Source organism: Mustela erminea, chromosome 14 (genome assembly GCF_009829155.1).
Source record: "Mustela erminea isolate mMusErm1 chromosome 14, mMusErm1.Pri, whole genome shotgun sequence".
Classification (NCBI taxonomy): Eukaryota; Metazoa; Chordata; class Mammalia; order Carnivora; family Mustelidae; genus Mustela; species Mustela erminea.
Window position 1 is genome coordinate 82,154,914 of NC_045627.1, and position 12,095 is coordinate 82,167,008.

The following is a 12,095-nucleotide window of genomic DNA, read 5'->3' on the forward strand; positions in this document are numbered from 1 at the left end:
AAGCCTACTAGATTCTACTCACAATAATTATCGAATCCATGCCGCTTGTGCTCTCTTCGAAAGCTTAGCAAAATGCACAATATTGTTCTTGCAAAGGAAGACAGAATTGTCACTCATAATGTAATGTCATTCACATCCTAGTAGAAGTGAGAGGAAACCCCCAACACCCTGGCTTACACATAAGGAGGTATTTATGTGCAAAGACACAAGAAGACATAACATCACCTGCCTCTGTATCTGCAGACCCAAGAGCTAATGCATTTCTAAGAACAAAGATCAATTTAGCATTCAAGTTGAAAATACCGGGAATGTTAGAAAATTCCAGAACCCCAAGTTCTAAAATGACAGAGAACACAAATGGGCTCTGGTTAAATTTTTGCAAATTCCAGAAAGAAAAAGATGAATGGAAAATAAGCATGATTCTTATGGGCTTTCATGGAAAAGTAGCATAATATCAGTATTATGTTACCTTTCATTTCCATCAGCAATGAGTTACAGTATGTCAGTCCCTGAGAGAGACAATCAGATAAACCCCTACCAAGTGCCTGTGGAATTTGCTGCTCCTGGCATGGGGATTGAGAAAGCAAGAGTGAATTAAACAGAGCCAGTTCTGCTTTTGGAGGTGGGAGCCTGGGGAGAAAACCTCTATGTAACTCATCAGTGGGGCTGCAGGTTTCATTTCCCCCTAGATCACATTTCCGTCAACTGCCATCATAAAGGAACCAGTGGAGGCTTTCAATAATGGGAACTGGAAGTGGAAAACAAGGCTCTGAACTTATGCCTCTGCTTGCCTGACTCTGAAGCCACGTCTTCTGGAATGACTTTGATGGAACAAGTCGTATCCATTACCTCACCTGAGAGACTCCTAGCCTGACACTCTAAATGGACAAATTGGACTGCCGTTTCCGGGAGCTCCTTTCATCCTTGAACGAGTCATACTGGGTGCTGGGGATGATGCTGGATTACACGCCGAGAGTCAAGGGCTCCATTTGGTGCTCCTTGTGTTCCTTGGAAAAGTAGCCACTCTTCTCTCTTTTTAGGATTGAAACGTATCTTCCTAACCATACTTGTCCAGGGAGATGGACCTGTGCCTTAAATAATCTTAATTGTCGCCTTCCTGTGTGTGTAGCTGTTTTCAAATATGTATACCTGATGTCAAAACAACGACATACAAATCCATTTAAAACATTTTAAATTGAGAGTACTTTTGACTTGCCGACGTTAGACACTAAGTACACAGCCACTACGTGAGTACCTGCCAATTTCATTATTGTCGGAAGTTACTCTCAGAGTCCTGTAAACATCCTTTAAGAATATGAAAAACAAAATCCAAAATGCTACGACCTTATCACCGAATCCGCGAATCGGTAGTGACCAATCACGACGATGATAATGATGGTGGCATCAGGAAGAGCATATGAAAATAATGACGACTTGCCCAGTGCTGTGGACCTCCTCAGCCACAAGCTGGGGTCTCCTACTTCAGGGCTCCGCTCCTTCCACCCCCCACGGCCTCCCAGTTGTCATTTCGGTCAGGTCAAGGTCACCTTTGCTTCAGTAATAGCTAAGAAGGCAGCCTTTGGAATCAGGCTGTGTAGGTTTAAATCTCTACCTCCTGGAAGCTCAGTCAAACTTACTAACTTACCCTCTCAGCCTCAAAATGCTCGTCTGAAAAATGGATCCAAAAAGAGTGCCCACAGGGAGAGGAACCACGGAGGCCCTTCGCCTCAGAGCCTGGCCAAGCACTTGCCATCCATACTGGCGGTTCTTCTTCTAATTCCCCTCAGACAGTTGGCCAACTGATCATGGACGCCTTTAAAACCTTTTCAGAAATATCTCCTTCAAGCAGGCCCCTGGCCCAGAGCACTGCTGTGGACCTACCTCTTCCAGAAACTTCCCCCAGTTCAGATTTTGTTTTTCCTTGAATCTTCCACATTTTCACGTTTAGTTGCAGATTTGTTCACAGTACAATGTTTAAGCGTTCTGGAACTTTCTTTATGAGCCCTACCCCCTCTTAGCCAGGTATGGAGTATAGAATATGCCCCCAAGTTGCCTGCAAAGACATGGTTAATCAGAGCTTATGCACGTACACACACATACACGCACACACACACATACCCATCCAGGTACACATCAGAGACCTGTCAGCGGGTAATTATCTGCTATGCTGATGGCTCTGAATCGCTGGGTGCCTTCCAGCTACGCTCACTCTTCCAGCTTCGCTTCCCATCTCCTTGCAGCTGTTTCTGACTCCAGGGGCCCTGGGGCAGCAGACCTGTTAGGCCCTTCCAGTCTTGCCTCTTCTTGCCCCTATAAAGAATTGCTGCCCTGAGCTATACAATCTCCAGAACAAACATGTAAGATACCTTACAACCCAGCCCAGGAGCAGAAAGTTATCTTTCTGTAAAGTCAGTCCAACTGTTGTCTTATTAATTTGTATTTTATTGGCCAAACAGCGCTTGTCCAGACACAGGGAGGCTATTTTTTTAAAGATTTTATTTATTTATTTGACAGAGAGAGAGAGAGAGAGAGAGAGCACAAGTATGCAGAGTGGTAGACAGAGGGAGAGGAAGAAGCAGGCTCTCCACTGAGCAGGGAGCCTGATGCAGGCCTCGATCCCAGGACCCTGGAATCATAACCCGAGCCAAAAGCAGAGGCTTAACTGACTGAGCCACCCAGGCGCCCCAACAGGGAGGCTCTTTTTATACAGATCATCTCTTTGGAGCCATGGTAGGCAATGTAACCTGGACCTGTGTGGTCTCCAGCGTGGGGACTGGGACTTGGGGAGCTCCACCACCTCTGGGCTCCTCCCCAACCCTCTCATCTACTCTGCGTTGTCCTCACATGGGAGAGCCCCCCCCTCCACAGGTGGGAGGCCAGGTCACGTGGCTGGAACACTTAGGAAGAGAGAACTATTTTCAGGCACGTTCCCTGAGTGAACCGTGGGAAAAGTGACAAGCTCGCGGAGGGGGTTAAATGGTTCTGCAGAGCCAGTGTGACACCCAGGGGACTCTCGGGGGTGGAAAGACCACTCTGCCCACAGCTGAACAAACTGTGTCAAGGTTTGGGGCCCTCAGCACTATTCTGCAGTCCCTCTGCATTTGCCTGATGGCTTAATGCCTCCAAATTTGACCTTGTTATGGGAAAATTGTTCTCATTTGGCACTTTGGGGATAATGTGTAATTTCAAAACCAGGGTGTGAGCACATTGTAACTATTTTGAAATCCCATCTGCTAAAATTCATTCAAAAACTTTTTTTTTTTTTTTTTTTTTTTTGGTGACTCCTACTCTGTCTCTTGGCCTCCTCCTGTTCCCAAGTAACCAATCAAGTGAGTCTCGCTTTTTCAGGCTCTCAGCAATCTTTGCTACAAGGCTCAATGTGTGTTCATGATAAGTACACCCCTGTGGCTACTTGCAAGAGAAACCCACCCCAGCTTGAACATACCGAGGCTTTCCTCCTCTCTTATGTAAATAAATCTCCAGATGGCTCATTTGTAAGATGGTGTTTACTAATTCTTGTTTTCTTTCTAGACAATTTGTTCCCAGTACCCATTTTGTCATTGAAACTGGAGGTACGGCTTGCCATTTCATTTAATGAAAAGTCTCTCTGAAGACTCAGTCCACAGGGGGAGAAGGGTGCCAATGCCACACACGCACCCCAGTCCACGGGGAAGGACTAACATTCCTTGTGCTGCTGTTGTTGTACAACAGATATTTTTAATTAGAATCAGAAGAGAATCAGTAATTTCAGACTTATTAGAATATCAGAGCTGGACAGGACCCCGGGCTCCTCTAGTCCAGGAAGGGAGGTGTGTGCCATGCACATCCACCTTCCTCTCTCTCGTCCAGTGCCCATGGCAGACATCACCAATCACTCATGGCATCCTTTCCAATGGATCTCAGGGGCAATCTCAGTAATATTTTCAGCACGCCTTACCACATCATTCTTAATCAGTTAAAGTTAACATATCAGAGAATGTGCATTTGCTGTAGCTGAGCCTCCCATTTTATAAGCAAGGAGCCAGGAGACTCTGAGAGATGCAGTGGTATCATTCAGTATCTCACAGCTAGTTAAGAGCATTAGTGCCTAGCCTGGAAAAATCAAACCCAAGTCTGTGGTGATGGATGGGGCGAAAAGAAATGACATCTCCATTTTCGCTACCTCTAACTGTAATTCAGCATTTCCTTCATTTATAAAGGGAAGACACACACCAGAGTAGTATTCACATATCTGACTCTCTCACTAATAGCAATCAGAGATATTTCCATGTAACATTTACTCATTACAGATTTCTTAAAATACCATGTATGCTCAATCGCTAATGCTAAATTATAGTAGTTATTAGACCTTCAGCTAGATCTTGTATCTTGATGCATTAATTAAGATGCACATATATTACTATATAAAAAATTTGTTTTTTTAATGCTTTGATAACCATATTTTAATATAGATGGCTTCCTTTGTAATTTATAAATATCTCATTTTCTGTATTTAGAGCATTGTCCTGAGAAGGGGTCCAAAGATTTCATCAGACTGTCAAAAAGGTCCATGGCACAAAAAGAAGTAAAACCCCTGGGTAAGAGAAAAGCCAGGTCTCCTAGGCTCTTAATCTCCTGTTTTTCCCATATATACTAAGGAAGTCCACACAATGAACTCTGGCTATTCTAGACTGAAAGTATATTTACTGCCATATTAGTAAGAGATTTTTTAATCTAAAAAAATTTTTATGCTCAATAGAGAGAACAAAGATACATAAAATAAAAAGCACAAGTTCTTAAGCTCCACTCCCCCAAAATAACTGTCATTGTTAACAGTTTCGTACATGGCTTCCCAGACATATACACTCATTATGTAATAAAAATGGAATCAAATAATTCACCGTCTTCTACAGCTGGCTTTTTTCACTTACCAAAGTAAAAGAACAGAGAATAATACCGCGGTTATCTTTGCATTGTACAGATTTGCCCCATTCTTTTTAGCAGCTACAAAGTATTCTCCTACATAAATGTACCCCACTTCACTTCATAAAGCCCAATAGAGAAGATTTGTTATACCAAGTTTTCTCGGCAAAAGATAACAGAGGCAAGAGTTGTCATTCGAACCTTGAGATTAGAAATTTGGCTTTCATGGCCGTTAACGTGCTCCTTTGGCACAGAGTCGACAGTGATGAGGTCAGTGGCTGTCACTGCTGAAAAACCCACTCTATGGACCGAGCAAGGGCCCTTCCTGGGAAGTGTGGTCTTCTATACAGATGTGCCCATTTCAGGATGGTGAGCATGGAGTCACCCTGGTCTGGCGACTCCCATGGACAGAGGCTCAGTGCAAGAGGAGAAACCAGGCTGGGGACCTATGTGGCTTCAGGAGCACTGCTTTAGGGGTAAATATCTTCACTTCATTGGGCCTAGTCTGAGCCAGACTCTGGAACACAGATGGCTCAGATGCCCACCCCTGGCAGCACAATGATTCTCCCTTAGCCCCTGTCCCCACCCCCCCAGTGCTGCCTCTGTTCTATTCCTCCCATGGCCTGGGGTGACCCTCCCATAAGCCCCTTCTACTTCATATTCACAGCTGACCTGGAGGCTGGCCACCTTGGCAGTTACAGGTTTGGGGAACAAGTGTCATCCACTCCCTTGGGGATGGATGAACAGGGGGGAATAAAGAAGAAACACTTGAGTCATAATAGGTGAAAATATAACCTGGGTGGTATCAGTATGCCCAACACTACTGTTGCAGTAAAACCAGAAAACTCAGGTAAGGCTGGTTCGAGATCAGAGGCTCCAACGAGAAGGGAAAAACTTGTTTTCTGAAAGCGAAATAACAAGTCAGTCAGGCAGTCTGGCACACAGGCAGAGTGCCCAGGAGCCGCCAGCTCTCGCCTCCTGTTAGGCTTCCTACAAGGAGCACTGGGCCAGGAGTCTGCGAAGCCAGATCCCCTGTGGCTCAGGGAGATGGCTGCCCGGCAGGGCCTTTGTTTCCCTAGCCACAAGTTTAAGGACAGGACAGAAAACACCTTCAACTAGACCCCTTTCTTCCCTGCTTATTGGCACCCCACCCAACTGTCTGACTCATATCTAGGGTAAGTCAAGGTCAGGGCCAGGCCCACCTCTGCCCAGTTTCTTTGCGGGAACCACCTTTTCTCTTCCCCTTTTTGTGCTTCCATAGTTCTCAAGAACTGGCCTGCCACTTCCCCTCATTCCTAACTCCAGGTAAGAAAGTCTTTTTTCCCTCTCGTATAGGCTTTTCCCCTCTCCGTCACATCTTGCTGTCTCCATTCTGCCTGGGGTTTCAGCAATTTTAAATTCCCTGGCTTTGAGTCAGCTCTACTATCAGAACCAATGTGGCTCCAGACTGTTCTACCCCCATTCAGTGCAGGAAATGAAACAAAGCCGGGCTTGTTCCCAGTCTGATAGGCTGCAAGTTTAGGGAATGGGGGCTTCAAATCTTTTCACGATTTTGTTTTGGCACCAGAGCGTCTGCGTTTAATTCTGCGGCTCCTGCCAGAGCCGGGAAGCCGAAGTGATAACATCAGCACGCGAGAGATGGGGGCACAGCCCTGGCGTCTTCTCCCTCCCCGCGGGGGCCACTGGGGCATGCGCAGACCAGACACAACGCACATATGCAGACATGCGTGGGCACCCACTGTCCGGGACGTTCCCACCCACATACCGCTGCTCGTGCAAACTGACGCACACCCAACACTCATACATACGGGCGCACTTGTGCACACACCGATAAACACACTTCCACAAATGCGGTCAAGTGCACAGTCATGCACACGCACACATGTTCACCTGTGCACACTCACCTATACACAGACATGGAGAGTCACATCCAACACATATATAGACACAGATATGTACACATTCCCACAAACGTAGTTGCATGTGCCTAGACACAAATACTCACAGACACACGTGCACACGCTGCTGTATACACTCACACAGATCCACCTGGGGGAAAAGAAAGAAGGACTGTGGTCTGCGCAGCTGGCAGGGCCAGGATATCAAAGGGTGCGCTGTCGCGGCGACTCCACTCCCCAACCCCCACCACGACCAGAGCGAAACCAGTTCCTGATCACGGGGTGTCTCCAGAAGGGCCCATGATGATAACGTTCAACCAATTAAGCAGTCTCCATAGCCACGTTCACTCTTCTCAGCTCCGAAGTTCAACAGCACCTCGTCCTGGCAGGTAGGACATGCGTGCAAGCTGTGGTCCCTGTGCGGCAGGTGGAAAGACCCACAACGTCTATATTTAGCCCTCCACAGATAACCGACCTGTGCCTTTTGTTTAAATTAGACCCGAAATGAGAGAGCATCAGCTGACCCTGAGCTTCCTGCGGATCAGCAAGGGCCCCACGCAAGGCTCTCCCAGGGTCCGTAGAGTCATCACCCCCACCCCCACCCCCCGACCAGGGACATCACTCCTGAGGGCCAGGCGGGATCCCGGACCCTGGCTGCACCGTGCGGAACAGCCCGGGGAGGAGGAGGCAGACGCGATCCAAGCATCACACAACGGGATGGATAATCACAGCTTAAGAAGAGCTCCAACCCCTCCATGGGGGGAGACTGGGCTAGAGCACCCGGTCCCACCCAGCTGTGCAGGGCTGGGCCAGGTGAGCGGACCTAACAGACCGGCAGCGGGGCTCGGGGGCATTAGCCTCACTGGTATTGCCTTCCAGTGCCCTCATACCCAGGATCTCAGAGAGAAGCACACCCAGACCGTGGAAAGACTCAAGATCAACACATTCATGGATTCCGGCTGCCGGGGCAGGAGGGTTGGAGGGTCGGAGGTGGGGGCGTGGTCTAGCCCCAGAAATAAGGGTAAGGAACAAGCAAGGTGGTGAATGTCCCATGCGTCCCGCTGGCCCTGGCACCCAGCAGCTACCGAATAAATGGAGCTTATTTCCTGTTCCCACTCGGGGTCCTGCTTATGCTGGGCTCTGGGTCTCTGGCAAAGCCGTTTGTGCCCCTCAGAGAGAAAGACCCTGCAGTGGGTGTGGGAGAGGCTGAACGCCCCCAGGAGGGTGCAGAGGCAGATGGGGGAGCCTGGGTGACCTGGGAAGGGCGAAGCCAGAACTGACTCCAAACTCCTCCTCTGTGTGACGGACCCATTCTGAAACCGGGATCTATGAAAAGGGGGACAGGAGCACGTTATGGTAAACATGTTGGACAAAGTTTATGAGCGAGGGTGGAGTCAGGACTATCTTTTCTAAACACAGCCCTCTGCCAGCACTTCCCAGTCCTCTCCCCTCCCTGCCCCCTGCAGCTGCCCCCAGCCAGGGGCACCAGGGACGAGGGTCAACAGCTGGCCTGCTGGTCCCTGATGCAACCTCTTCCTCCACCAAGCTCGCCTACCACAATTCACACACCAGGCCTCCGCCCTCATCCTTTGGCCTGCCCGGCTTCCCGATGGAGGTGGAGACCCGCCCCGACTCTCAGCCTTCCCTGCCAGCAGGAAAGCAGGGCTCTGGGACATTATCTGTTTATCCATGAAAAACAGTGTAAGATACTGACTCTGAATTCTAAAAATGCCCGTGTAAATCCTATTCTGTCCCTTCCTAGCGGAACATCTTGGGCAAGTCATTAACCCCTGTGAGCCTTGGTTTCCTCATCCCTAAAATGGGGGTGATAATGAGACCGACCTCGTGGGGTTTCTCTAAGAATTAAGTGAGACTATGCCTATAAATAGTGCCCCACCTGACACATGAGTCTCTGTAAATGTTAGCTTTTATTTGTTTATACTCCACCTTTGTCCAGAAGAGGAGTGTAGGGGTGTGTGTGTGTGTGTGTGTGTGTGTGTGTGTGTGTCGAGCCGGGTAGGTAGAAGGGAAAATGGAGGGATAAATAAAGCTGATTCAGGCATCCCATAAGAAATCCCACAACAGGGGCACCTGAGTGGCTCAGTGGGTTGGGCCTCTGCTTTCAGCTCAGGTCATGATCTCAGGGTCCTGGGATTGAGCCCCGCATCGGGCTCTCTGCTCAGCAGGGAGCCTACTTCTACCCCCCTCTCTGCCTGCCTCTCTGCCTACTTGTGGTCTCTGTCTGTCAAATAAATAAAATCTTAAAAGAAAAAAAGGAACCCCACAACAACCCAAGGCAGGCCACCAACATAGCCCATGTATGTTGTTCCTCTAGCCACCCCTTAAGGACGCACTAGCTGTTCAGAAGAAGTGTGACATTTCGTACTGGTAAGATCAGCCAGAAATTCCTCGCAGGGACACTTTTTTTTTTTTAATTACAAACATATTCCAATCAATGTCTTACCATCAGAATGGAATTCAAATGATCTCTTATGATGGTCATTTAAAGCTTATTAATCACTGCGAATTATTTTGACACCCCAGCGAAGAGTCTTCTGTAATGCTTTAAAATCCCATTTTCATTTAACATTAATTAAAGGCCGCTAACCGTAAAGTATTAATAAAATCAAATTCCCAAAAAAAGCTCCCAGCTGACAGGCTTCAGCTCTTGAGAAGTGAGGGGACCCTGAGTGAAACACAGGCCGTAGTGACATGTTAACCAGGGAAATGTAATCAGCCCAACCGTGATAAAGAGAGGGCGTCTCTCGGGAAGATAACAGATACTTGCAATCATAAGTTTTATGATCATCATTAACCTATCTCTAGCAGTTTATGGCTATTATGGTTATTTAGCAAAAGACTTTCAAATCCAACAACCTTACTAACATGCTATACAGATGTTTAGTGGCTCTATTGGATTACCCTATAAATACAGGCCCAGGATACATACGGCAGAGATGGGTGGCCAGGTGGGGGTGGGGGATATTGGCCCTGGTGGGGTCAGAGCACAAAAGGATGAGGCCTGAGACCAAAGATAATCCCTGACCATCTGAAGATAGGGAGCAAGATCTATGTCACCCACACAAAGTATATGATCCTAAAAAGTCATGTGAAGTCAATTGCTCTGGTGTTTCTTTCATTTTGTCTTGTTTCATTGTCTAGTGGATATTCACACCCCCCACCTAGCTCAGCAGCTTGGCCCCTCGTGAATGGATAGAAGATGGAGCTCACCTTCTCTGGCAGCTATGAGGCCACCACGGCCAAATTCGTGTGCTGAGAGGCCCCCGGGGGAGCGTGTATGTACGCAGTGAAAAGCATCTGTGCAAATCTGCTCTATTCTAAAGAGCTTAAAAGCATTTGCCCAGTTATCTTTGCCCTTCTTCTTTTGGACAGTTGAGTAGAACCAGGAAATTTTAAAGCTGTATTTCAGGGACTAAAAGCTATGATTCTGCTCCTTAAAAGACTTTTCACTTTAGCTCATTTTCATCAGAAATCCTAATGACATATTGAAACAGAAGCTATAATTTAAAAGCTATGGGTCCAGATTCTGAGCTCACCTTTGCACAGCAGGGGCTTTGCCATCACTAGACAGGGTACTTGAGGCACAAGGAAAAGTCTTCCACTGTCTTGGTGGCATAAAGTTCTCTTGAAAACCTGTTCTCGGGGCATCTGGGTGGCTCCATTGGTGGAGCGTCTGTCAATTTCAGCTCAGGTCATGATCTCAGAATCCTGAGATCCAGCCTTAAGTCAGGCTCTGTGCACAGTGAGGTGTCTGCTTGAGATTCTCTCTCCCTCTCCCCCTGCCCCTCCACACTGCTCCCTCTCTCTCTCTTTCTCTCAAATAAGTAATTTTTTTTAAAATGTGTTTAAGTATCCATTCCAAATACCACCTCTTTCATGTTAGAGGCACCCTAAAAACTAGGTCTCCATGCTAACAGCTTGATGACCTGTTCCTTTATTCCACTCCAGCCCCACAAAACTCCCTGGGAAGTTTACTTTAGGGACATTTCTAGAGCTGTGGAGGAGAGAAGGAAGGATTCATACATCCCTTAACCACCTACCTTTATTTAGGATGAATCTGAAGCATGCATGGGGAGCATGGGGATTTTTGCTGGACAAGGAAGACATCTAGCCACTACCTCCAGGAGAAGGAAGGATGGCCAGAGATGCTCATTTCATCCATGGAAAAGTGTCTGGGCGCATTAATACTATCCTTCCCAACCATTGCAGATACTCTGCAGTCAGGGGTCCCCAAAGCAAAGCTCCCCCAAACTGACCCCAACACATGCCCCAAGAGAATACTGACACCTTCCATCTCTGACAAACAGTTCTGTCCACTTAGATGGACAAGGAGATCTGTCGAACATTTTGACTGCGAGCTTTCAGGCTGAGCAAGCGACAAGGAAAATGAAGAGCAGATGGGCAGCCCCATCTGCCAGCAGAAGTGATGACAGGCCAGCCCCAGACCCCCTCCAAGTCACTGGAGGTGGGACTCTACAGTCACATGACCAGTGAGTGTTTTCACAAACCCGTCAGAACTTATCCATCCAAATGATTCTGTTCTCAAGAGGAACACCTTAAAAGGAATTATAACTGTTCTTTTCCCCCAAATTGCTTAGAAATTGAGCTTTAGAAGTTAGTCAGTTTCTAAGTCACTTGGTAAAAGTAAGTCCTTAAGATTAAATGAGAGAAATAAGGTAGATCTAACGCACGCCTACCACAGTGCTAAGTATATAGTAGGCACTTAATAGATGTTAACTATTGTCATGATTATTATCCTTTCAAATTCTTAAGATGTGGTCAGAGGCCCTTTTATGGGGGAAGAATAAGCCTCAGTGAGTAGGGGCTGTCAGTCACCCAAATTGTTTCCCATTTAGTCCCATGAGGCACTGGGAGCACATGACGCAAATTAAGGAATAAAACCACAGTCTTGGGTTAAATAATGTTTCTGTGGTAAAAAATGATGACAAGGCAAGTGTGGATCAATGTCTTCAAGAGTGTAACAGAAATTACAAATTTTCTTCTGAGATCTACGCAGCTACACCATGAGGGCTAAGAGTAATCCTTTGGCCTCTTTCTCTTCGTCCCTCCAAAGTAGGAATTAGAATTACTGTGACAGAGGTCATTCTATTTGCTCACAAAACATGTCTCTTCTTCCTTCCCACAGGAAGCCTGCGTCTGCAACACCCCTGCTAGTTGGGTTGGGACCAAATAATTTCCAGAATCATCTTTGTGCACACGTGCTTGCACGCACTCTCGCTCGCTCTCTCTTCCAAGCTATAAACATGGACTCTG

General features: G+C 47.2%; 1 protein-coding gene across 2 annotated transcripts; it reads left to right on the forward strand.

Moving 5' to 3' along the window:
- Positions 1 to 6,173: 6,173 nt before the first annotated feature.
- On the forward strand, positions 6,174 to 7,894 carry LOC116573732. Of its 2 annotated transcripts, none has more exons than XM_032314034.1 (3): positions 6,174 to 6,207; positions 6,946 to 7,189; positions 7,298 to 7,894. In XM_032314034.1, exons 2-3 carry the CDS (start codon positions 7,101 to 7,103, stop codon positions 7,842 to 7,844), a joined length of 636 nt encoding a protein of 211 aa, XP_032169925.1. In that variant the 5' UTR covers positions 6,174 to 6,207; positions 6,946 to 7,100; the 3' UTR covers positions 7,845 to 7,894. The 2 variants fall into 2 exon arrangements, with proteins under 2 accessions (XP_032169925.1, XP_032169926.1); XM_032314035.1 differs by having other exon boundaries at positions 6,185 to 6,207; positions 7,093 to 7,189.
- Positions 7,895 to 12,095: the final 4,201 nt, after the last annotated feature.

Excerpts from the sequence above, each read along its gene's own strand:
- LOC116573732 (XM_032314034.1), top strand. The coding sequence starts at position 7,101 with ATGATGATAACGTTCAACCAATTAAGCAGTCTCCATAGCCACGTTCAC. Across the intron at positions 7,190-7,297 it reads ACAGCACCTCGTCCTGGCAG|ACCCGAAATGAGAGAGCATC; the intron begins GTAGGACATGCG and ends TGTTTAAATTAG.